This window comes from Girardinichthys multiradiatus, chromosome 6, assembly GCF_021462225.1.
Source record: "Girardinichthys multiradiatus isolate DD_20200921_A chromosome 6, DD_fGirMul_XY1, whole genome shotgun sequence".
Taxonomy (NCBI): Eukaryota; Metazoa; Chordata; class Actinopteri; order Cyprinodontiformes; family Goodeidae; genus Girardinichthys; species Girardinichthys multiradiatus.
Window position 1 is genome coordinate 10,995,311 of NC_061799.1, and position 27,191 is coordinate 11,022,501.

At 39.2% G+C, this 27,191-nt stretch overlaps 1 protein-coding gene across 1 annotated transcript in view; it reads right to left on the minus strand.

Moving 5' to 3' along the window:
* LOC124870217 (probable G-protein coupled receptor 158) overlaps positions 1-27,191 on the minus strand; it is a 134,122-nt gene that overhangs the window by 93,736 nt on the left and 13,195 nt on the right. The window contains exon 2 of the mRNA XM_047368769.1: positions 23,065-23,170. Coding sequence (XP_047224725.1) covers positions 23,065-23,170 — 106 coding nt within the window. The remainder of the gene's footprint in view (positions 1-23,064; positions 23,171-27,191) is intronic.

Genomic DNA, 27,191 nt, shown 5'->3' on the forward strand with positions numbered 1-27,191 from the left:
TAATAAGACATGCCCAGGGACTCTGGGGTGGGCAAAAATGCAATATGATGTTTATTTTGAGCCTTTATTGGGCCCCTTGCTTCCAATGAAACACTAGCATTTTTTGCAGTTAACCTACCTACATATTTCATTTTTCATATTTCATCTGTGTATACTGTGTTTACACAGATCTCTGAAACTGGTTTCCGAACAAAATACCCATGAAATACTGAAAACGAGACTCACTCTTAAAATGTGGGCAATGACTAAGGCAACTTTGCCTCTCCACTGTCTGTTCATGTGTGGCTTCACTAGTGCTGCTTCTCCATCAAAACCCAAATTAACCATGTAGCAACACACAAAGAAGCACTTGTAAAGGGCAAGAATTCAGCAGTACAAAGGCCAGTCTCATTTTCTTTTCTTTAGCAAGTATGAAAGGGCAATGAAACAGACATTTGACACATCTCAGCTTGATGGATCACCTGTATCAGATGGCAGGTTCAAGGCGAAAGGAGCATTTTCCTTTCATTGGTGGGGAGTGGGGGTTGCATGTAATGCAATTCCCTTTTTTTGGCAGAGTTTAAGGCAATCAAAGAAAGCTCAAATGCCTGATATATTTGTACGATATAAAAGCAGTTAGGGTGAGTTTCTCAATAAAGAAACTACTCCTAGGAAATGAAACTCGCTGAGCTTTTCATGATGACCTGTTTACTTGGATCTAAACAAGTACTTCTTATTTGCTTGGTTCACTGCTTTCTATCATAAAACAGACAGCAACTGAATATTTCTCAATCTTCAAATAAGAAAACAAAGCTGTTGTACATTACAAAGCCTCTGGGTTATAAAAGGAACACACAATAGAATATGAAATTATTATTTAAGCAGAGCCACTGTATGTTTACAGTCTGTAAAAACACAGCATGATGAATCATCTCCTGTTTCTCTGCAGCATAAAATGACCTGGACTGTTGCAAGCTGACCTTGGCCATGACAGCCTATTGTCCACTACCTGTCATGTGCTCCACCAAATTTACCTCAGGCAATTGGAGGGTGGCAGTAACTGCGAAAGTGTTGTTTTAATTCTTAATGAGCAGTTTCAGTGTCTAACCTAAACAGCAAATCTGTTGTCTGTTAGATTAACTTTGATTCATAAATGAAGAGTGAATGACGCAATGCATAATGGAAAAATAAATTAAATGTATAGTGTCAGGATCCATTGTTTTCAGTTTGTCATACAAGTAACACTGCTGGTACTTGATTTGGTTTTAGTGGGTCTCAGACTAAATGGTACCAGCCATTTATAGGGGAAATGCAAAGCTTATTAACAGTCCGAAACATTAAATTGCTCAAGCACGTAAATGATTGCTTTAAACAGAAACTACTAAAATTAATTGCAGTGGAGAAGGTTTGAATAACCTATAGAATAAACTGAAGAAAATCCAGAACAAGAGCTAGTGGCTACTCATTTACCTCTGAAGTGGGGACAACATCTGGGAACGACACCAAACCAAAGAAATAATATCAGAATACGGGTGGGATATGTTCATTGTGGTCCATAAGTACACTATTATGAGCAACACAAGCTGAAAACCGTGTAATTAAATATATTTTATGCATCTGAAACATATTCACTACCATGCTATAGTTTAAACCAGATGTTTACATACACTGTATAAAAATGACATAACTCTATTTTCTCACTGTCTTAAATCAAAGTTTTTCTTTTTTACGTCAGTTAGGATTACCAAAATATTTTTATTCACCAAATTCCAAAAGAATATCTGTGAATTTCCTATTCTTATTATTTTCTTCAAATTCAAATTTTTACACACACTGAGATTATTATGGTTTAAAACAACTTGTGAAACCCAGATGATGATGCCAAGGCTTTGTAATCAGAATAAATATCTCTGGAGGGGATGAGTTGCTTATGCGGACAAGGTGAAGCGGCTGACAGCGCAGTGCACAGAGAACAACTTGCTTCTCAACATCTCCAAGACCAACTATATGCTAATGGACTATAGAAAAAGAGATTAGAAATGTCCCCACTGATCATCAGCGGGGACTGTGTGGAGAGGGTTCTGACTTCCGCTTCCTGGGAGTCCACATCGAGGAGGACCTGACCTGGAGAGTTTGGTAGAATATTTGCCCATTAAGACTCCATTTTTAACTGCAGCCACCCCTAAAACACAGCGAGATTGGTGCTCCTCTGATTCAGATTCTGTTTGAACATGTCCACTGACAAAATCTTCACCTATGTAATTCAAAGACATTTTTGCTGTTGTTTCGGATGTATATTTAAACTATACTATGATCAGAGAGCAAAGTGACCGAATTAAGCTCTGGCTTTATTAATTTCTCACTCACTGCCTGCATTCACACAATAAACAATAGAGACTAGATGCTGTTAGATGGTGAGGGGCAATAGCCTTCAGTTTATATTGTTACACTTAAAACAAATAGGAAGTTAGGTAAGTTAAAAGTGAGGGAAAAGGCATAAAATATTGTTAGCGGTTCCCAACAGAGACAGATATATTCACGAAGACAGTCACCAGGCTGTTACCTTTGAGGGAAATGTCATGACTCTTTCCAGCATAAAGAAGAAGTGTAAAAAACTTCCCTAAATGTATCTCATTTTCTTATCTTCTGTTTACTCCGAAACATAACTTTGTTCTCTAATGGCAGGTAGAGCAGCGTAGGCAGAAGAAACAGCGATAAGTTTAAAGTTCTCTCAAAATTACCACCACTCTTGCTTGCTTTCATTGAACGTCTATGCACAACACCGGCCATTACTTTGGTTTAGGCATGTAACAGCCATGTAGGATTTTAAGGTTGGGGTTGTTAAGAATCCTCAGACTATTCTACTTTGAAATTGGACTTCACAAGACTTCCTGTATACGTTTTCATATTGCAACATGGAAAGTCTGACTTCAAGGTAAAAACTGTATGCCAAGTTAAACTGCATCGTGCACCAAAATATACAGATAAGATAGAAATGGTAAGATAAGATAGAAATGGTCTTATTAAAAAAAAAGGTTAAAGTCTAGTTGTATTACTGGTATAAAATGGCATTTAGAATGGTGACACTTGTAAGCGTTGGTATTTCTTTAGCTTGTGCTTTTTATACATATCATATCCAGCCAGTGTCTATGTTTTGAGTTTGTGTTTTTGTTTATTTCTCCTGGTCTGGTCCTTAGTTTACCCTTAGTTCTGTGTTTTTGACTTGTTAATTGGTTTCACTTCCTATGTTTCCCTGCAGTCTGACACCTGTTCCTAGTTCCCCTGATTACTCTGTCCCTTTGTCCATTGCTTCTCCCTGTACTCTCTGCCTGTATATAAGTTCCTTAAGTGCCTTTGATCCTCGCTGATTCCTTGTGTGATGTGTCTTCCATGTCTTGCTGTTGTGTCTGGTCTGTTGTTCTGGCCGAATAACCCTGCTGTCTGGACTGTGTATGGACAAGAATTAAAGCTCACTTACCTTCACTCTCCGCGTTTCCTGGAGTACTTCTCTGCACTTTGGTCTTACCACAACACACATTATGACAATACAAAGTTGGGCCAGACTGGTCTAGATCATTGGTCCAGTTCATTTCTGGTACATAACCAAACATTTGGAATCCTTGAAGAAATTATCAAAGCAGATAATAATATAAAGATCTAGCAAACCTTCTTGGTTTGTAAAGTAAAACAAATAGAAAAACCTCAAAGTCAGCTAGACTACGCCTTTAGCTCTCAGACAGTTGGCTAGAGACAAAGTCTGATCGAACTTCACTGATTGTAATGACTGCAAAGATAATGTTAAACTCTGTGCTAGATCTTTACTGTAATTATGATTTACTTTAACGTTAAAGTATCACTGCACCAATTATAGAACTTTAAACCTCGCTCAAGAAACACATCCCCATGTTTTTGAGTAGTCCTAACAAAAACACCAGTGACATTTTCACACCATTGGAAATACTGTGTGATAAATAGTGTAAGGTATCTAGCTGCTTTTCTCTGCAACACTCTACAACAACAAAAAATTGCTAACTTTCTTATGGAGCACCAACTGTATGTGTTTGGTTTGCAGTCTACCATGTCTGTTTTGGTTTTTCTCACCAAACAATTGGAAATGAAGTTGTGAACACAACCCTCTAGGTGTTGGTGAGAGAAAAAGAGGCAGAGAATGAGAGGGAACTCAGCACCCTTTGGAGATCTATAAATACAATGGGAGCAATAAACCCTAAAAGCATTAGAGTCACTCTGTCTCCAGGGTACAGGAGGCTGTATGCGGTTGTTTCATCGAGACTCTAATGAGCTCCGATACACTGGAGGAGAGAGGACCTTGGTCTGTCTGGAATATCTCTTTCAATCTTTGAAGCAAAGCTAAGGTATAAAGCCAGCTATTGATTGGTGGTTGCTTGCAGTTACAACACTGTGACAAAGATTGGAGTCACCAGGGTTTTCCCAGCCAAGCAATGTTGTTAGTTTCTACACATTTCTGGCTGCAATTTGTAACTTATTTAAAAAGATGTTCCGACGAAATGAGCTGCCAGCAGAAGACCGTCAGGAGAGAAATGTCAAATTCATCTAGTATTTTATAACATAAGATGGACCACAGATTGTGGTATCGCATGTATCTCAGTCAGTAAAGATCTGATGGCTGCTATAGACTCCTTCATTGTGCCGTGGCAGCCGTTAGGCTGCAGGCAATAGACTACAGAATGAATGGTGTACGTTTATGGAGCATTAAGTCTCCTTGATGATTGTCCCTCTCTTACTCACACACCCCCAGTTGAAGATAACCAGTCTATTTGAAAATTTCTAGAACTGGCAAACTATTCTGCAAACACATGGATATTAAAAAACTGTAAAGAAGTTATTAAATATTAATAAACATAAACTCATCAGCCACTTTATTAGGCACCCTTTTCTATATTAAATATTAGACCCCATTTTACCTCCAGAACTGCTTTCTTCATGGCATAGATTCAACGAGACGTCAGAAACAAGGTGCTTTCATGAATTTTGGTCCTTATTTAGGTTCTGCAGATTTGTGGGCTGTTTCTCCATAATGCCATCTACCATAGCATATATGTACCATAGCATATATGTATATGTACATATACATACAGTACAGACCAAAAGTTTGGACACACCTTCTCATTCAAAGAGTTTTCTTTATTTTCATGTCTATGAATATTGTAGTTTCACACCGAAGGCATCAAAACTATGAATTAACACATGTGGAATTATATACTGAACAAAAAAGTGTGAAACTGAAAATATGTCTTATATTCTAGGTTCTTCAAAGTAGCCACCTTTTGCTTTGATTGCTGCTCCGCACACTCTTGGCATTCTGTTGATGAGCTTCAAGAGGTAGTCACCTGAAATGGTTTTCACTTCACAGGTGTGCCCTGTCAGGTTTAATAAGTGGGATTTCAAGCCTTATAAATGGGGTTGGGACCATCAGTTGTGTTGTGCAGGAGGTGGATACAGTACACAGCTGATAGTCCTATTGAATAGACTGTTAGAATTTGTATTATGGCAAGAAAAAAGCAGCTAAGTAAAGAAAAACGAGTGGCCATCATTACTTTAAGAAATGAAGGTCAGTCAGTCCAAACAATTGGGAAAACTTTGAAGGTGTCCCCAAGTGCAATCGCAAAAACCATCAAGCGCTACAAAGAAACTGGCTCACATGAGGACCGCCCCAGGAAAGGAAGACCAAGAGTCACCTCTGCTGTGGACGATAAGTTCATCCGAGTCACCAGCCTCAGAAATCGCAGGTTAACAGCAGCTCAGATTAGAGAACAGGTCAATGCCACACAGAGTTCTAGCAGCAGACACATCTCTAGAACAACTGTTAAGAGGAGACTGTGTGAATCAGGCCTTCATGGTAAAATAGCTGCTAGGAAACCACTGCTGAGGACAGGCAACAAGCAGAAGAGACTTGTTTGGGCTAAAAAACACAAGGAATGGACATTAGACCAGTGGAAATCTGTGCTTTGGTCTGATGAGTCCAAGTTTGAGATCTTTGGTTCCAACCACCGTGTCTTTGTGCGGCGCAGAAGAGGTGAACGGATAGACTCTACATGCCTGGTTCCCACTGTGAAGCATGGAGGAGGAGGTGTGATGGTGTGGGGGTGCTTTGCTGGTGACACTGTTGGGGATTTATTCAAAATTGAAGGCATACTGAACCAGCATGGCTATCACAGCATCTTGCAGCAGCATGCTATTCCATCCGGTATGGGTTTAGTTGGACCATCATTTATTTTTCAACAGGACAATGACCCCAAACACACCTCCAGGCTGTGTAAGGGCTATTTGACCAAGAAGGAGAGTGATGGGGTGCTGCGCCAGATGACCTGGTCTCCACAGTCACTGGACCTGAACCTAATCGAGATGGTTTGGGGTGAGCTGGACCGCAGAGCGAAGGCAAAAGGGCCAACGAGTGCTAAGCATCTCTGGGAACTCCTTCAAGACTGTTGGAAAACCATTTCAGGTGACTACCTCTTGAAGCTCATCAACAGAATGCCAAGAGTGTGCAGAGCAGTAATCAAAGCAAAAGGTGGCTACTTTGAAGAACCTAGAATATAAGACATATTTTTAGTTGTTTCACACTTTTTTGTTCAGTATATAATTCCACATGTTAATTCATAGTTTTGATGCCTTCAGTGTGAAGCTACAATATTCATAGTCATGAAAATAAAGACAACTCTTTGAATGAGAAGGTGTGTCCAAACGTTTGGTCTGTACTGTATATATACACATATATGCATATATATACATATGTATCCTTCAATATGCTACAGACTGCAAATTAAGCTCTCTTGAAAGATGATGTATTATGTTAAATGGCAAGTTAATCAAGTTTCAGCAGCTTGCAGCAGTGCGGTGCAGCTTTGAATGTAAATCCTACTGATCTCTGAGATGATAATTCTGAAAAACTGTTCTGAAACACACTTCTGTTGCCCGATGGAGCAAAGATTTATGAAATATTTCAATATTTCTGTTGCTGTTGTCTCAGTGGCTCAAGGTCTCATAGTGTATTTCAGGAGAAGACAGTGACAGGAAGGTAAAGAAGGGAAAAGAAAATGGATAACAGGACATTTTTCCAACTGGAAACTGAAACAGATAAAAAACAAAATGTTAAATCTGATTCAAATGCTATGATGTTTGCTGGAAGAACATAAAATCCAAAATTGTTTATATATCCTATTCTGGTAAAATCACTGAATAGGAAGGCCATTGGATTGGCCCATGCATTGCCAAATCTTTGACAAGAACCTGCTTCCCTCAGCCACAACATGGAGGAAGGGTAATGGATGGGTTGTTCAGCATCAGCATGACAGTTGCCAAAACATACTGTCTGTTTCCTTCCTGTCGCCTAAATCGCTAGTAAATCACAGCAAATGGCTGATCATATTGAAAATTGTTCTGTTAGAGGTTCCTTCTTGTTAAAGGGGAATTTCTTAGATAAGAAGCCCTTTGAAATGGCACTGAATGGGACTGTATATAGGTAGATTTAAATCTGACTTTTTGATTGAATTGTGTTGAAATGGAATGGACTGAAATGTAATTAGAACTAAATTTGATTATATATCACTGAATATTAAATGGACCATTTTGTGCCTTGAGATGACATTCATTGTGTGTTGGTGGTATATAAATCAAACAGAATCAACAAAAATAATGTCATGGGATAGGCCAACTTAGTTTTCAGACCTCAACCAAGATTTCTCTTAGGTGATGAACTCCAAATATTTAAGGTTGGAAGGCCTTCTTGCAATCATGCTAGTTTTTAGCTACCCGCACATATTCTCTATGAGATTCAAGTGGGGACTCCTGGCTGGGCCACTCCAAAATGTGAATACTACTTCCAATCAAAAGAAAAATCTTGGTAAAATTGAAAGATTACTTCAAACCTAAATCTACCAGGGGTGTGAATAATTCTGGACCTACTTTGTCACCCGCAATTAAAAAACTGCTGTGTTTTTGTTTTTGACTGGCTGTATAAAAACCTTGAGCTGTGAGGCTGTGGTACATGTCTGAAGTAAAGCATTAAGTAATGGTGACTTGCATCACCAATCATCATGACTGAGTACTGCTTTTGCACCGACTTTGCTTATTAAAGTGGGTTCACAATATGCCATTATGAGGAATTTTAGCCAAACGTTTTTGTCATGAAAGAAAAGTTCTTGAGGTTAAATTGGTGGGCTTTAGTTGTTTTGTGTGACAGACGCACCAGCCACCAATTTGATGTGCAAACATGGGCTTATGAGGATTATTAAGCAGGGACTGAGATTGTCTCTGAAAAATCTTGTGCTGTAACTACTGCTGCAACCAACAGCTGATTGTTATCCTCTTTTGCTCAACCATGAGCGTTTCAGCCACTGTCCTCTCTCCTTCATTCTTCCCTCCCTCTTTTCAATGTTTGGCATTAAAAACTAATTAAAAGAGCATTAACACTGCTAACTTGCTGTACAATCGTTGATAGACTGGCATCCACGTGAAATCTTGCTGACACAATTCTACTGCAGCAAGCAGATTTTTAAAAATCATACAGTTTGTGTCAGGCTTAGGTCCCTTACAGATTAATCTTGTTTTTCTGTTTTTTTCTGTCATATTTCAATGTTTCATATCATCAAACAAATTTTAATATCAGACAAAGATACTAGAACAAATACAAAAGCAGTTTTTCAAATAATAATTTAATTCATAAAGGGCACAAAGTAATCTAAATCGACCTGGCCTTTTGTGCAAATATTTTTGACCTCTGAATTAATTCACCCATATGTTTTTGGTTCAATTTTACTAGCCAGACTTAGACATGATTATGGCCTAATCCAGGGAAACACTGAAATAGAACCCGTCTGACAACATGAAGTAGGCTACAATATCAGCAATGCATCATTCCCCGAAAGAAATTCAAGGGCAGATGGGTAACAAAGTCATTGACATCTATCAGTCTGTAACGGGTTACAGAGAATCACTGTGAGATCCATTATTCACAAATGGAGAAAACATGAAACAGTGGTGAACCAGCCAGGTGTGGACAGGCTGCCAAACATTCTCCAACAGCACATCAGTGACTCAACCAGGAAGTCACAAAAGAACACAGAACAGCATCTAAAGCACTGCAGGCCTCACTTGCCTCATTTAAGGTCAAAGTTCAGGCTTCAACTATGAGAATAAGACTGGGCAAGAATGTTATCTATGGGGGAAATCCAAGGCCAAGGCCACTGCTAGGCAAGAGAAACACAATGACCTGTCTCACATTTGCCAAACAAAATTTTTATTAATTAAAGAAACATCTTGATGATCCTAAAAACCTTTAGGAAAATTTTCTACGGAATGATGAATGAAACGCATTCTGGCATGAAACTTACTTTGAATTTCAGAAAAATAACATCATACACCCAAATATGGTGGTGGTAGAGTTAATGTCCAGGGCTGCTTTACTGCTTCAGACCCTAGGCTACTTGTTGTAATTGATGGAACCATGAGTTCTGCTCTCTGGTAAAAATCTTGAAGGAGAATATCTTGCCCGGTTTGTGAACTTCAGTTGTTAAGGCTGTGGAGTTGCCGAGTGATAGTTCTAACTTACATGAGATTGTGATGCTGTGGCGTGACCTAGAACAGACCATTCATGCTCAAAGACCATCTAATGTGGCTGAATGAAAACAACTTTGGCAAGAATGGTGGACCATAATTCCTCCAAAGCGATAAAATACACATAGACTACTATAAAAAGACTTACAAAAAGCTTACAAAACCAGCAGGGGATTAAATAATCATTTTCCAGACTGTATACAGAATTTAAATGGGTTTTGTCTTACATCTTCATCCATTCCTGTTATGATAAACAGACCAAAATAATTAAAGTAAAGCAAAAGTCTTCATTTACATTCTTTACAGTCCAATATTGATGCACTGATACAACAAATGGCCTCAAGTTGTTTTTTTTAAACACAAACACATTTGTAAATGCAAACTGAGCCTGTTTACAACAATAAGCTGAGCTCACATGTTTAGAGCAGAAAAGTAAAAGACTGACTAAGATTGGTTCCATAATAATTTCTTATGTGTTTATTTCATTTGCAAAGCTGAGAGAACCAAGAAGATGCTATGTTAACAGATGGGGCGATAATCTCCTGTTAGTCTTTATTTAACCCTCAGAAGAATGAATTTCCTTCAAGAAAATTGAAGCCGAGAGTTCAAAAAAGATAAAGAAAGGAGAAGAAGAAAAAGAGCATCTAAATATAAAGAGGGGACTCCGGGGAAAGACAGAGGGGTTAACCCTCTTTGGCTGTCATATCACAGCATTTTACAGTCATTAGCAGAGCTCTGCCTTTGAAGCTCACTATCTCCAGCAGCACATTTCACACGAATGGCTGAGAAAACATGCACTCATACATCAATTCAATTCAATTCAGTTTATTTATATAGCTCCAATTCACAACACATGTCGTCTCAAGGCACTTCACAAAAGTCAGGTACATACATTCCAATTAATCGTAACCATTGAACAGTGCAGTCAGATTCAGTTATTTAGTCAAATTAGATAAAAAGTTTTTCTGTCTAAGGAAACCCAGCAGATTGCATCCAGTCAGTGACTTGCAGCATTCCCTCCTCCTGGATGAGCATGTAGAGACAGTGGAGAGGAAAAACTCCCTTTTAACAGGAAGAAACCTCCAGCAGAACCAGGCTCAGTGTGAGCAGCCATCTGCCACGACCGACTGGGGGTTAGAGAGAACAGAGCAGAGACACAATAAGAACACAGAAGCACTGATCCAGGAGTACTTTCTATGGGAAGGAAAAGTAAATGTTAATGGATGTAGCTCCTTTAGTCGTTTCACCTAGAAAGAAAGAACTGATAAACTCTGAGCCAGTTTTCAAGGTTAGAGTCTGAAAGAGAGCACATAGAGTTAGTCACAGTAAAAGCTCAGTCAATTGCTATATCTAGGAGAGAGAAAGGGTTAAACACTGAAAGACAGGGCCAAGTGGATCATCGGTAGAGGGTGAGCATTAAGTTGTTGCCAGCAGAAGCCTGGATGATGCCCCTCTCCAGAAATGTGTCACAGGTAGACACAGAGCCAGGCCAGGTGTAGCTTCTAGGAAGAGAAAAGAGAGAACAAGGTTAAAAACTGAAATAACAGCAAATATTGCAAAATTGGAGAGTAGTGTGAGAATGTAGCGAAGAGGGTGAAAGTGGTCATTATGTCCTCCAGCAGCCTAAGCCTATAGCAGCATAACTACACAGATACTTTCAGTTTCAGTGTATTTCTTTATGTAGCACTTATTTACAACAATGTCGTCTCAAGGCACCCCACAAAGGGTCTGGAATGGCGCGGGGCCGCCGGGGAGGCCAGACCAAACCACCGAGTGCAAGACCCCGGCCACCCCAGAAAAGGCCACATGTAGGGGTACTAAGTAAAATAATAAACTGATAAAGTTTGTCCATCTAGAGCCCGCCGATGGCCATTGTTATATTAAAAACCACAAGGATTGGGATACCTCTCTCTGTCTGACTAATTATAACCATTGGAAAAGAGAAGGGGTCATACAGGTAGCAGAAATGGAGAGTGTGTTCGCACCTCAACTGAGCCGGTTTAGGCTAAACCTGACTCCCCCTTACTCCATCCAACAGGGAGGGAGGAAGGCGGTGGTAAAAAAAAATAAGGAAGATAGCCTAAGCCACTCTAACTATAAGCTTTATCAAAAAGGAAAGTTTTAAGCCTGGCCTTAAAAGTAGACAGGGTGTCTGCCTCACGGACTAAAACTGGGAGCTGGTTCCTCAGGATAGGAGCCTGATAACTAAAAGATCTGCCTCCCCATTCTACTTCTAGAGACTCTAGGAACCACCAGTAAACCTGCAGTCTGAGAACGAAGTGCTCTGTTAAGAACATATGGAACAATCAGATCTCTGATGTATGATGGAGCTAGATCATTAAGGGCTTTATATGTGAGGAGGAGAATTTTAAATTATATTCTGTATTTAACAGGGAGCCAATGAAGGGAAGTTGATACACTATACAGTACAACTGTATAGTGCAACAATACAAAACAATTAAATAAACCTATTAAGATGCATCAAGTCAAAATCACCCACTCCAATCATCATCCTCATGTCTTCATCTAATTATATAAGCAGCAGATCCTTATGTAAAAATCTTCCCCCTACGACTGACTGCCTCCATAATGTATGAGTTCTTGTGTTTGGTTTATGGTGACACATCCTACCTTTCTTTCCCTTTCCCAATGTATCTGGGCACACCGCAGAACAGACCAGGGAGACGGAGAATGAGAACCCAACTAAAACAACTGTGAGTACAGACACATTGAAATCAGATCTCATTAGGGCGTCCATCGGTGCTCTGGTTGAGATCAAGCTTCAGTCTGAGAAGAGGCAGAAATAGAGCTAATGCAAGGGGGATAGAGGGAAATTCATACAATATTGTGTGGATGGAAAGCATTGAGTTCTAAGCTTGTTTGTACCATCATCCTACCAGCAGCTGACATTTACTGTACCTAATATTGGCAGTTTAGTCTCTAAAATTAAAATATGAATTTAACAAATGGAAATCTCTTGCTTTTGCAAATGAAACCTTTTTTGGTGACACTAGCAAACAATAATATATGTTGTTGGTGGATCACGCAGTGCATTATAGCGTTTGCGGTTATCTGGTGGGCTTCTTCTTGGCAATCCTGAGTGCCAAGTGCTATTTAATATAACCGATATGCATTTATTACTGAAGAAAACCCCGAAATCAAGGCATGAATTCAGTCGTTTTCCTGTCTAATAGAATGCAAGGTTTTAGAAAATGCTACACATTACACACTTTAGTGTTATCACTCTTATTACTCTAAACATAAAAATATGCAACGGTTTTTTTGCCAGTGTTGAAAGAAAATATAACAGGGAAAAAAACTAACAGAAATATGCCACAGTATCCGGTTGCCACCAGTTCAGCACCACCAGCGGCTCTAGGTGTGTTGCACAGATGGCAACATAAAGACTTAAAGAGATAAGGAGAGCAACGTTTTCAAAATTTTTCATAAGGAAAAAAGCCTCAAATTTACTATGTGACCCAAACAGCCGAACAAATTAACTCAAATGCTTTCTGAATGTTAGCAACAGTTAAATTTTTTGTGTTTACATTGTACTGTGTGGCCTCCAGGAGACATTAAAAATGATTAAATAAATGGTCAGTGAATTGTAAAAACAACCTTTAAAAATACATAGGGTCCAAAAAGTACCAAATATAATGCTTTGCACAGGTAGGTCTTACAAAGGGGCCCATTGTGAAAGATTACCCACCAACTGCTGGTTTAGAAAAGCAGCATCTTAAACAAACAGAGGACATGCTGCTGAAAACAGAAGTTAAGGTAGAAATACTGCACTCTTAGCACTGGGCAATGTCAGCATGAGAGGAAGCACAGCACATTCTGGAGATCACATGATGCTCCTTCACATTACTAAAATCTCATTATTATGTTTTTCTTCCACTGAGCCTCAGGGTTTGTTGGTGCTGCTGGAGAAAAGGCAATAAGTCTTACATTGACTTTCCACGGCTCATTTCCCAAAACACTGTAGATAGCAAAGCTCCAAAATTATCTGGTTTATGTACGCCTGTGGTCTGCTGATAGGAACAAAAATCTTTTATTGTGGAACAGCTGGACTGCATTCTGTTCAAGCTTTTGATTGGAACAGGAACATCGTGGGAAGGTCCCAAAACACCACGTTTAAGTATGGGTAATAGGCTGGCTAAATAGAAGAACTCAGCAATTGATCACATTAGCAGTGAACAAGCTAGGGAAAGAAATGAAAGCAGTGAAGCACAGAGGAAGAGCCCGGGCCCAGACACAAAAGTAAAGAGAGGGAAAGAAATGAGTACCTGAACTTTTCTCTTAAGTTATTTAATACAGCTATAAACCACTCTGTTTTAAACTGGAACTGTTTGGTTTATCAACCATATTGACTTCCTTTGATGAAACAAACTCAAACATAAATGCATGTTTTGTAGATCTAGTGTTTTCATGCTCTGTTACATGTAATGTAGCTTTATTTTCTTGAAGCACAACTCAGAAATCATTTTGCAATTGAAGGAGAGCTCTTGCAGACCTTAATGAACCATTGCACCTGTCTGATTGACAGGAAACTTGGGCTCAAAATGAGAGCTATAACCTGAAACAAAAGAATGATTAAAAAACTCCAAAGATGGCCAAAGATGTTGGTTGTTTCTTCCCTGCCAACTGTATCAAAAATCTGGAGCATATACAAACTAAATATGATAGTTGCAAAAAAAGGGAAACATACATATTGAAGCTTTTATTTAGAAAATCATGAAAGCGCCTTATTTTGAAAAGCCAAATTACCTTTTCATGAATTGTTTAGTTCCACCAGTAAAGTGGAATCAACTTCTGTATTAATCCAGATTAAGAAATTTTGAGATTTTTATTTTGAATAGTTTGTTTAAATTTTATTTTAAAAGGCCAACATAATCCATTTTAATGACAGTCTTAGTTTTATTATTAACGTTGAACCTCCTTTTGCAATAATGTAATCTATAAAATATTAAGGGTTTTATTTTGAAAATTATCTGTGAGCTTTATTTTGGAATGACAACATAATCACTTTTGGTCCCTAGTCAATTGTAGGCCCATTAGTCATGTGGAACACAGTTTTGCAATAAGTGGACTTATAAAAGACTGAGACCTTTATTTTAAAGAGTATCCTAAATATTTAGGAAAGACCAACATCAATTATTTTTGATGATGTGCTTAGCACCATCAGTGATGCGTACATCTCCTTTTACAGTAATCTTTTATATGAAATATTGAGGCTTTGATTTTATAAAATATCTTTGAGCTGTATACTGAAGGGTAACACACCAGTCTAGTGTAGGTCCATCAGTCATGTTGAATCTAGTTTTGCAATAAATAAACTTATACAAGGCTAAGACTTTATTTTGAAAGAATAACTTTTGCATCACAGATTTGATTCAGTTAGTGAGGAAGAAAAAACTTAATGTAACTTAGGAAAAACTGAGACTATCTGAGATAAGCTGTATTTTGAAAGTCTAAATAAATCCCTTCTTTATCCCTTGTTTAGGCACATTAGTCAATAGTTGTTCCATTTTCCATGACTCTGTACACCTTTAGGAAACATGGGAGATGGATTATGCTCTAGTTTTGTTCGGTATTTGCAGTGTGTAAAGAACTTAATAATTTCAGGTCCACATATATGCAGACTGTTGGAAGAGCCACAGCGCTGGTATTACTGGACCTCAGCACAACCTTTGACTCTTTTGACCATTGTATTTTACTTAAGCAACTGGAGAAATTGGTCAGTCTTTCTAGTACAGTACTTGAGTGGTTTCAGTCTGGCTTGAAGGACAGGGACATTTCTGTGTTAATAGGTAACTTTACATCCGACTAAAACCATATGTGGGGTTCCCCAAGGTTCCATTTCAGCACCCAATATATTAAATATCTACATTCTCCCACTAACTCAGATTATAACAGTAATTTAAGTCACCATAACTACACAGATGACACACAGCTCTACTTTACAACGTCACCAGGTGACTATGAACCTGTTCATACGATGGGTAGATGCATAGAACAAATCAATGTGTGGACATGCCATTGTTTTCTTCAGTTGAATAAAAATTTTTTAATTATTTTTAGACCAAAGAGCGATTAAGAGTCAGCACACAATTTCAGTTACTACAGCTAGAAACCACTGATCAGGCCTGAAACCTGTGTGTAGTGATGAACACAGACCTGAACCTTCTGAAGCACATAAAGACAATCATTAAGTTTGCCTTTCTATCAACTCAAGAATAATTCCAAGATTAAAGGACGAATGTGCCAACAGGATCTTGAAAAGCTCATCCATGCATTTATTCTAAGACAAATTGATTACTGCAACAGTTTCTTCACAGGTCTACCTAATAGGTCAATCAGACAGATGCAGCTGATCCAGACCTCTGCTGCCCACATCCTCACTAAAACTAAGAAAGTAGAGCCCATCACCGCAATTTTAAAGTTCTTACACGGGTTCCTTGTATCTCAGACAATAAACTTTAAAATACTTCTGTTACTTTATAAATCACTGAAAAGCTTAGCAGCAAAATACATTAAAGATTTTTTTTCATTGTATCAATCCACACCACTTAGGTCTTCTAGTTAAAGTCTACTCTTCATCCCCAGAATCAGAACCAGACATGGAGAAGCAGCATTCAGTTCCTATGCTCTATGAATCTGGAACAAACTCCCAGAAAATTGCAAAAATGCTCAATCTTGAGTTCTTTTAAATTAAGGTTAAAAAATCTTTTTTTTTGAGTTGCCTTTGACTGTACTATTTACATTGTTAAATGAAACATCATTACTTTCAGTCTGTAGTGTTACTTTGCTTTACTTCCCCTTATTATGCCACAGCAATGTACTTTTTTATTTTGTTTCTCATGTTTTCATCATGTCATGCACTTTGAAGTGTCTTGTTGCTTAAGTGTGCTTTACAAATAAACTTGCCTAGTGTATAACAGCATCCATTACAATATCCTGAAAGCTTCCAATAGCCAGCAGCCAACTTTGAAGGGATCTTTGTTGTATAATGTTTTATATAACGTTTGGGCAAAATCAGTTAAAATCTACTGTGGCCTTCTCATTTAATGCTGAAGTTTCTATCCAGTCTCCACAAAACCAATCGTATTTTATTTATGCCTGCTTCTTCCAGAACCCTTTGCATTTGTTATCCCCATAGGCTGCTGTTTGATCAGTAAAACAAATACTAATTTCTGCTCTAACTTTAAAGCCATCAACATCTGACTGTGAGTGACTGTTTAAACATGGTGAACAGCTGGTATAGACTAATTGGCTAAATACCAGAAACAGTTGTTGTAGTTTTTGCTTGCTAACTGAATATAAATCTGGTTGTAGTTCTCAGATTGTTTCTGCTAGAAACACCCCTACGCCGCATATGGCCAAAGTGACCTAAATCCTATGTTGACTTGCACTTGATCATGTTTAAAGTAGTAATCAGAGAAAAGTACTAAATGTTACACTCCATTTTAAACTGAATCATCTAAAGTGTTTTATTCATATATGGAGAAGCCATTTTTCACAAAAATGGCAAACCCACAAATGTTTATAATGCATACACCAAGAGAGTTACATCTCAGTAGATTTGAATGTTATCAAAAAGTTAGTCAGTTCAAAATTAAAAAATTCATTACGCACAGAGTAGTATATTTCAAGCATTTATATTAATTAATTTTGATGATTATGGTTTACAGCTAATGATCTAAAATTCTGCTTCTAACACAATAATTGAATATTGTATAGCCATAATAAAAAAAAAAAGGATTTTTACATTTCTGAATGTTGGCCTACTGAAACGTATGTCCATGAATTGTTCAATACATGGACATACAATATTTGGTCTGAGCTTCTTTTGCATAAATTACAGGTTGCTTTAATAGCAGCCTTCACCATGCCTGCATTGTTGGCTCTGGTGTCCATCAACTCTTGACACTCCATAGATTTACTATGAAGTTTCAGGTGAGCTTCCTGGCCAATAAAGCACATTGTTAACATGGTCATTCATAGAAAATGAAATCAGCATCTCCATAAACCTTGTCAAGTTTAATCATACTTTTTCCTTCCACTTAACCTTCAAATAATATGCTAATATACAGCACTCTCTAAACAGCCACTTTCTTTAGCAATGACCTTTTGTGCCTTATTCTCCTTGCGTGTCAGTAACTGTCTGTTGTCAGTCAGCAGTCTTCCCCATGATTGTCTGTCTACTTTGACGTGTACATGAACTTTGATGACATTCTATGCTTAATCTATAAGTTTAATCTGTTGCCAACAATAGCAACTTTAACCATTCTATAAACATCTTCCACACGCTTAAGGAGTGTGTTCATAGTTGAGAAAACCAGAACTGCAGCCTCCACTCTAATTTATCCAAAAGGATCTCAAGAAGGTTGAGGTCAGGACTCTGTGCGGCCAGTCAAGTCTCTCTACACCAAACTTTATACACCTGCAGCCATGGAAGTGATTGGAAAACCAGGATTTGTTGATTTGGTGCTGTGACCCAATACTTTTGGCAATATAGTGTAATTTAGTAACACTTTAACTCCCTAGTCATTGCAATTGAGTTGCATGTTTTCATGCAATGTTTCATGCAATTGTGCAGGCCAGTCAAGTTTCTCCAGAGTCACAAAAGCCATAGACACCGCCATACAGATAGCCCTAATGGAGACCATTGTGAAGGGCAGCACCATCACCAGCAATGAGGAGGATCAGGAAGATTTCTTCAGTAGTATCACTGGGTTTCAGGAGAGCAGGAGCCACACATCACTGAAGTCCAAGGTGCAGAAATTGGTGAAGACCTGGCTGGAGGCCGGCTCGAATAAGATCCTTTCTGAAGTTGCATTTTGGCTGAGCAGGTGTTGATCGACCTGTGCACCAAGTATAACGGCCCCATCCAGTGCTGCAGTGGAGCACCTTTTCTCTCTGAGCAAAGATATTTAGGGGCAAAGACATTCACCTTGTCAGATGGTAACTTTGAGAGGCTTATGTATATGAAGGGCAACCAGCGTCACCTCTAGGTGATGGGGTTATATTTAGAGTAGTACACCTACAGGGGTTGGACAATGAAACTGAAACACCTGGTTTTAGACCACAATAATTTATTAGTATGGTGTAGGGCCTCCTTTTGCGGTCAATACAGCATCAATTCATCTTGGGAATGACATATACAAGTCCTGCACAGTGGTCAGAGGGATTTTAAGCCATTCTTTTTGCAGGATAGTGGCCAGGTCACTACGTGATACTGGTGGAGGAAAATGTTTCCTGACTCGCTCCTCCAAAGCACCCCAAAGTGGCTCAATAATATTTAGATCTGGTGACTGTGCAGGCCATGGGAGATGTTCAACTTCACTTTCATGTTCATCAAACCAATCTTTCACGAGTCTTCTTGTGTGTATTGGTGCATTGTCATCCTGATACACGGCACCGCCTTCAGGATACAATGTTTGAACCATTGGATGCACATGGTCCTCAAGAATGGTTCGGTAGTCCTTGGTAGTGACGTGCCCAGCTAGCACAAGTATTGGGCCAAGGGAATGCCATGATATGGTAGCCCAAACCATCACTGATCCACCCCCATGCTTCACTCTGGGCACGCAACAGTCTGGGTGGTACGCTTCTTTGGGGCTTGTCCACACCGTAACTCTCCCGGATGTGGGGAAAACAGTAAAGGTGGACTCATCAGAGAACAATACATGTTTCACATTGTCCACAGCCCAAGAAATGCGCTCCTTGCACCATTGAAACCGACGTCTGGCATAGGCAAGAGTGACCAAAGGTTTGGCTATAGCAGCCCGGCCGTGTATATTGACCCTGTGGAGCTCCTGACGGACAGTTCTGGTGGAAACAGGAGAGTTTAGGTGCACATTTAATTCTGCCATGATTTGGGCAACCGTGGTTTTATGTTTTTTGGATACAATCTGGGTTAGCACCCGAACATCCCTTTCAGACAGCTTCCTCTTGCGTCCACAGTTTATCCTGTTGGATATGGTTCGTCCTTCTTGGTAGTATGCTGACATTACCCTGGATACCGTGGCTCTTGATACATCACAAAGACTTGCTGTCTTGGTCACAGATGCACCAGCAAGACGTGCACCAACAATTTGTCCTCTTTTGAACTCTGGTATGTCACCCATAATGTTGTGTGCATTTCAATATTTTGAGTAAAACTGTGCTCTTACCCTGCTAATTGAACCTTCACACTCTGCTCTTACTGGTGCAATGTGCAATCAATGAAGACTGGCTGCCAGGCTGGTCCAATTTAGCCATGAAACCTCCCACACTAAAATGACAGGTGTTTCAGTTTCATTGTCCAACCCCTGTATGTCTAAGCTACAAATTTCAGCTCTCTTGGTCTATTTTTAAACTCTTAATGCACCGTAGAGGGCCTTGAATTCCCTGTTCAAAAATAGCATGCCCAAATTGAATTGTTTTTCTCAGCAATTACGAACTCTGTTAAAATAATGTTGTTATCAACATAAAGCTAACATTTGTGCGATTTCATCAGAAGTGTAAGCATCAGAAAATGAGGGTGAAAGTTGAGATGTTTGTTTTTAAGTTGCAAAAAGGCTTGGTTTTCAAGGCATTTTCAAATTGCCTACACAAAAATTGCTTTTATTTATTACCCTCTCCAAGTAAGACGTTTGGAAATGATTATGTTTGATTCCAACTGTGGCATATTTACTTCCTCTCACATTTTACAATAATCCAGTGAAAACCTCACTATTTACTGATATTCCTATTTTACAAAAAGTTTAAAAAACGTTCAAAACGTTTCACAATTGCATTATTAGTTCTTTTTTGGCACTGACTGTGATCCCGCCCATTCTCAAACTAGTTTTTTGTATTTTTTTTTATGCTTTGTCACAGATGGACATTAAAGCAAACAATGGTTTTCACGTTCTGACAATCTTAACCTAATTGCTTCCTCTGCTGTGTAAAACCTAACTTTTTATGTAATAAATTAAATTAAAAAACTAACACCTCACACATGCAGCCCGCAAGCATACGTCGTGCACCTTGTGTGTGCGTACAGCATGTTTGTGCGTATGGAAGTAAAATAGTCTCATTAGAATCGGACATTTTTTAGACATTGTATTTATAACACTGAATTTTTATCCTGTGCAATTATCTATGTGAATTTGGTTTTTTTTGTACTTAAAATTTGCCATTAAAAATTCCCCTGCAATAATTCGTCTGAAAAAATTCACCTGCAGAAATTCGCCTGCAAATGTGTTGACCTTCTGGTGACTCAAGCCAAAGCAATCAGCACTCGATCGAGTCGAGCATCTTTTAGCCAATCAGATAACGCTTATTTGATCACGTGACACACCATTGCCTTGGGCAGAGGCGAGTCTCTTAACAGTTTGCTGGATAGTTGCTTAATGAAGATCAGTGATGAGATTCAAATGGGTGTTGATTACCTGGCATTTTGTAATAATATATTTTTGGCAGAAAAATCTCATCACTGATCTTCATTAAGCCACTATCCAGCAAACTGTTAAGGGACTCGCCTCTGCCCAAGGTAATTGCACAGGATAAAAATTCAGTGTTATAAATTCAATGTCTAAAAAATTTGATTCTAATGAGACTATTTTACTTCCATATGTGCGTCCACCTGTTACCCAGGACTATAACTTTGGATAGGCAGAATTGCCACAAATGACCCCGCCCACTTTCAAACCAAACCAATAGAATCAAACTAACATCTAAAGGTATGGGTGAGTCCCACTAGTCCTTAACAGGAAGGACTAGTGAGACGCAACTGAGTAACAGTTGTCTTAGTGGTTAGCGTAAGCTTACGCTTATTTCTTTTTCTTGTTTAGTGGTTTTGCATTATTAAATATGGGTCAGTACAGCTAGCCTTTTGGTTAGCTGTGCACACCAATGGCCATAACCATCAAAATAGAATAAAACACTTGATATATATTACTGTGTGTGGAATGAATCTTTATGATGTATGAGTGTTATTTTTTGTACTGAATTACAAAAATATATTAACATTTATGTGATATTCAATTTTATTGAGCTCCACTAGACATGCCAACAGGAAACACAACCTTTAGTTGTATAGTGCATCAATAGTGCTGTGCTGACAAATGTGCAACCCAGACTGGCTCTAGTAAAGAAAAGCCTGTCTCTGGCCATCACTGTGATGAGAACAGAAGACACCATGCACACAGAAGCACCATCTGCACAGGAGAAGCAGTTATATTGGAGCAGACAGCAGCCACCAAAGAGTGGTTTATAAAACTGGAACAATGCATGGGGTCAAACATGGAGGAACCCTACCTCGCATCCACCTCCTGACTACATACAAACATGGTAGTGGGCTGCACATACCAAGAACTTGGTCAATTATTCAACGCACCTCTGCAATTCATTACACTGCATGTATTATACATCATAATACCAACAACATGCCTGCACAGCCCCTCTCCCCTGTTGGAGTTTGACAGACTCCCTGCAAAATCTCATCTTAAACTAACACGATGGTACAGATATGAGCGCTGTAGCAAAGGCAAAGGCAAGTCCACTCACATATAAACAGCACAAAGCCACTCCTCCAGCACACAAAACATGCACATCTATCTCCTTACTGTCTTTCTGTCATCACTCAATGTGACAAAACATAATTCTGGTTTCAGCACGGCGATAACGCTGATAACGGCTCTTATTTGCACTAACTACACGACAACATACTTTGCCGTAATCCTGCGGGAGATGCTATCTGCATACAGTGCCATGCAAAATGGATTCATAACCATGGAATATTTCACAGTCTGGTTGTGACAAAGTTTAATGTATTTTACATGTATTTCTATTATGTTTTCTATGAGAAAAATCTGAAAAGTATGTCATGAATTTGTATTCAGGTTCACTAAGTCAGTACTTACCAAAGTCAATACTGACCTAAGTCAATATGAACCATCTTTTGCTGCAATTATAGCTTCAAGTTATTAAAGTGGTGTAGAACAGAAAAAAGCTACAGTCAAATGTCTTTTTCAAGCTTTTGCTATATATATTTGACATTTCTAATTCATACCATCATGGAGAGGACATCTGGAACAGAAATTAGTGAGCATTAATGAAAATCCAACCTGAAGACAATTGATCTGGCTTACAGTGGCTTGCTAAAGTATTTAGGTCCACCTTTCAGCAGGAGAACAGCCCTAAACACACAACCAGAGTTACAGTAGCCTTCAAATTCTGTGCTCGTTAGACACTCTCCATCCAGTCTGACTGCGCTTGGGCTCACTTGATGTGCAAAGCTGGTAGAGATATACCCTGAAATACTTGCATCTGTTAATACAGTTAAAGGTGGCTTAACACAAATGCACACTCCACTTTCAATGACAAAATGCAAATAGTATTAAGGGGTATGAAAACCTTTGCAAGGCACTGTATATCACACTAAAATTATAAAACAAGCAGAAGGAAACAAGAATCCCTGCAGATCTTTGATTTGCTAAATGCATCAAGTGGAATGAGACTGACCTCCATACTGGTGAGATTACAGCGATGAGTCCCACCAAACCAGCCACTGTTGGAGCACTGGTCAATATCCACACCCTGCAGGTTCACATCCACACGAATCACCCCCCTGTTGGTAAAAAAAAAAAAAAAGATGGGAGGAAAGAGACAAGGCATAAGCAGAGAGAGAGGGAAAGAAAACGAAAATCCTTACATCAAAATCAGTGGGGAGTTGGATAAAAGGACAAATAAAGATGAAAATAAAAATGATGAACCAGATTGATGTAGTAAGAGTAAATAAAAGAGAATTTTTAGGACAATAGGAAATGAGAAATTATCAAGGAACATTAGAGGTTATGCAAGGAAAATGACCTAAGGGATATAAGCGAGACAAAGAGAAAAAAAAGGATAAGAGGAGCTGATATAATTGTATGAGATTAGATAAATCACAAGAGGCCAGAAGAGGACACAGAGACTCAGGATGCCAGAATGAAAGACTGTGAAATGAACAGGAAGAGCCATTCTCAGAGGAAGTCAAATCTGTTGGAGGTAGCCATAATTGAAAGAAGTGGAACAAAATGGGAAATAAATTAAAAGTGATGTAGATGAAGATGTTGAAGAACAGACATAAAAGGTCAATAATAAAACCAGAGTTAGATTAGATTAGATTGTATGTTAGTTAATGTCAGTAATTTGTTTAACATCCACTGTCAGTTAAGGCAAAATGTCTAATTGTTTGAACTGATGGCTTCTGCCCTTGTTTTTACCTCTGCTAACATCAATATGGGGTTTGCAAGGGACGCATCTCTAGTTAAATGTTCAGGTTTGATTTGTTTGAACCATTTCTTTTCAAAGGTGGAATGATTATGCCACATTCAACCTCAATGATTTTTAGAGAGAAATTGGGTGCACTACTTTGAATTTATTGTGGGTTTCTGTGATCCACACAGGTTCAAAATTATCCATAGTGGCTCAAATGTATACAGTTTAAACCAGATATTTAAATACACTGTGAAAAAATACATTTAACCATTTTTCTCACTGTCAGCCATTTATTGAGACAAAAGTATTTCCTGCTTTAGCCCAGATGGGATTACTAAAACTATTTCTACTTGCTAAACACTAAAATGAGATTGAATAAAGAGATAATCTTGCATTACTTTCTTTAGTTTCAGAAAACATTTCCTTAGTATTTGGTAGAGCTTTTAAGCTGCATGACATGGGTCAGATCCTTCCATACATCACAGTTTGGCACAGTGTTCTCAGGTTTCTCAGGTTCCCCCTTTTTCCTTCAGTGTCTCCAAATATGAAGGTCATTGACCCTCAGTTCATTTTTTAACATCAAACCTCAACCATATTGAAAAGTTCTGGTTTATGCTTAAAAGCCTGGTCCTGGTCTGGTTAGGGAAATTAATGTTGCATTGAACTCCATTTCTGCAATGAAGAAAGGCCAAATATTCAAACAGAATTATACCAGAAGATTATTGATGACTACAAAACATGTGATTTAGGTGCAACTTGCTCAAGGAGATCTAACCAAACATAAAAGGATTTATGTATATATGAAAGCCTATACTCACTGGCCACTTTATTAGGTACACCTAACTGCTCGTTAACACAAATTTCTAATCAGCCAATCACATGGCAAAAACTCAATGCATTTAGGCATGTAGACATGGTCAAGACGATCTGCTGCAGTTCAAACTGAGCATCAGAATGGGGAAGAAAGGTGATTTAAGTGACTTTGAACGTGGCATGGTTGTTGGTGCCAGGCGGGCTGGTCTGAGTATTTCAGAAACTGCTGATCTACTGGGATTTTTATGCACTACCATCTCTAGGGTTTACAGAGAATAGTCCGAAAAAGAGAAAATATCCGGTGAGCGGTAGTTCTGTAGACGCAAATGCCTTGTTGATGCCAGAGGTCAGGGGAGAATGGTCAGACTGGTTCAAGCTGATAGAAAGGCAATAGTAACTTAAATAACCACTCGTTACAACCAAGTCATGCAGAAGAGCATCTCTGAACGCACAACACATCGAACCATGAGGTGGATGGGCTACAGCAGCAGAAGACCACACCGGGTGCCACTCTTGTCAGCTAAGAACAGGAAACTGAGGCTACAATTCACACAGGCTCATCAAAATTGGACAATAGAAGATTGGAAAAACGTTGCCTGGTCTGAAGAGTCTTGATTTCTGCTGGGACATTCAGGTGGTAGGGTCAGAATTTGACGTCAAAAACATGAAAGCATGGATCCATCCTGCCTTGTATCAACGGTTCAGGCTGGTGGTGGTGGTGTAATGGTGTGGGGGATATTTTCTTGGCACACTTTGGGCCCCTTAGTACCAACTGAGCATCGTGTCAACGCCACAGCCTACTTGAGTAATGTTGCTGACCTTGTCCATCCCTTTATGACAGCAGTGTACCCATCTTCTGATGGTTACTTCCAGCAGGATAATGCGCCATGTCATAAAGCACGAATCATCTCAGACTGGTTTCTTGAACATGACAAGGAGTTCACTGTACTCAAATGGCCTCCACAGTCACCAGATCTCAATCCAATAGAGCACCTTTGGGATGTGGTGGAACGGGAGATTCGCATCATGGATCTGCAGCTGACAAATCTGCAGCATCTGTGTGATGCTATCATGTCAATATGGACCAAACTCTCTGAGGAATGTTTTCAGTACCTTGTTGAATCTATGCCACAAAGGATTAAGGCAGTTCTGAAGGCAAAAGGGGGTCCAACCCGATACTAGCAAGGTGTACCTAATAAAGTGGCCGGTGAGTGTATATGTATTTGCTCTGTGTGGATTAGAGAAAATCCACAATAACGTCAGTCACAGTCATTTTCTACCGCTTATTCCATAGTGGGTCGCGGGGGAGCTGGTGCCTATCTCCAGCAGTTTATGGGCGAGAGGCGGGGTTCACCCTGGACAGGTCGTCAGTCCATCACAGGGCAACACACAAACAACCATGCACACACTCATTCATACTCCACAATAACGTTTGTTTTTAAAATTCAGTGAAATGGTTTGATGTATGATCATTCCACCGTAGAACACCTAACCACAGCTGGGAATCCATCCATCCATATACCCACTTATCCATGCAGTGTCGCAGGAGTGCTGGTGGCTAGCTCCAGCAATAACTGGGGGTTATACCCTCTACAAGTCGCTAGCCCATCACAGCTGTGAATCTGTGGTGTAATTTGAACAGCTGGGTTTGTTTAGCGGAATGTCAAATTTAAAGTCTCTGTTAGTCCTGTTTCTTGGACCTCAGGACAATGTAACAGCATACATATTTCTGAACATGGTGGTTGACAACCTTAGCAACAGTGAGCCCTATTGTGATGTGAACAGGGTTAAACACAACTGAAAGGCCTCAGCAATACAGTTCAGCTTGCTTATATAACCGATTGAGTTTAATTCTGTTTAGCAGTTGTTTTCAGACCTGCTGTGTTTGGAGTCCAGCCCCAGTTTCTATATCTGTCCATGACTGTCTCTCTCTTTCTTCACACACACACAAACACACACACACACACACACACACACACACACACACACGCATTTATTCAGTTCAGGAGGCCCAACCTTCCGTTATTACACTCTGCTGTCTTCTTCTCCATCAAAAAAAAAAGGCTGAACACTCGCATGCACTCTCGCTATCCTTTACTGTAATGTGGAGCCTGACACCTGTTATATCCATCTGCCTGCTTGGAAGAGAAACAAACAACCATGGGGAGAAGTTCTAGCCACTATCTTTCATCGAGAACGCAAATAGAGTGAAAGACAATTGTGTTGATGTCTGAAGGTAACATACTGCACAGGTTTTACAAACTACAGCCATAACAATTGTATAACTTCTAAAGAATGGACCTCTGAGGCTCTGCAGAAGCAAATGATCACATGCTAAACCTTCTATTGATTTGCTCTTTATGGCTTCATAGCTTATTTAACTTTACCAAATCTGTTAAAGATGTGAATGCTGTGTTTTATTCACATAAGTCTCAGCTATGTTTTGCTTCTGTAAGAGCCCTGATTGCTGCTTGTTGCCTTGGCAGATAGCCTGAAAGAAGCAATCATTTCAACCTAATCTGTGTTTAGAAGCACCTCAAGGCACTCTCCCTTCCTCACAGCAATACCTTCACATA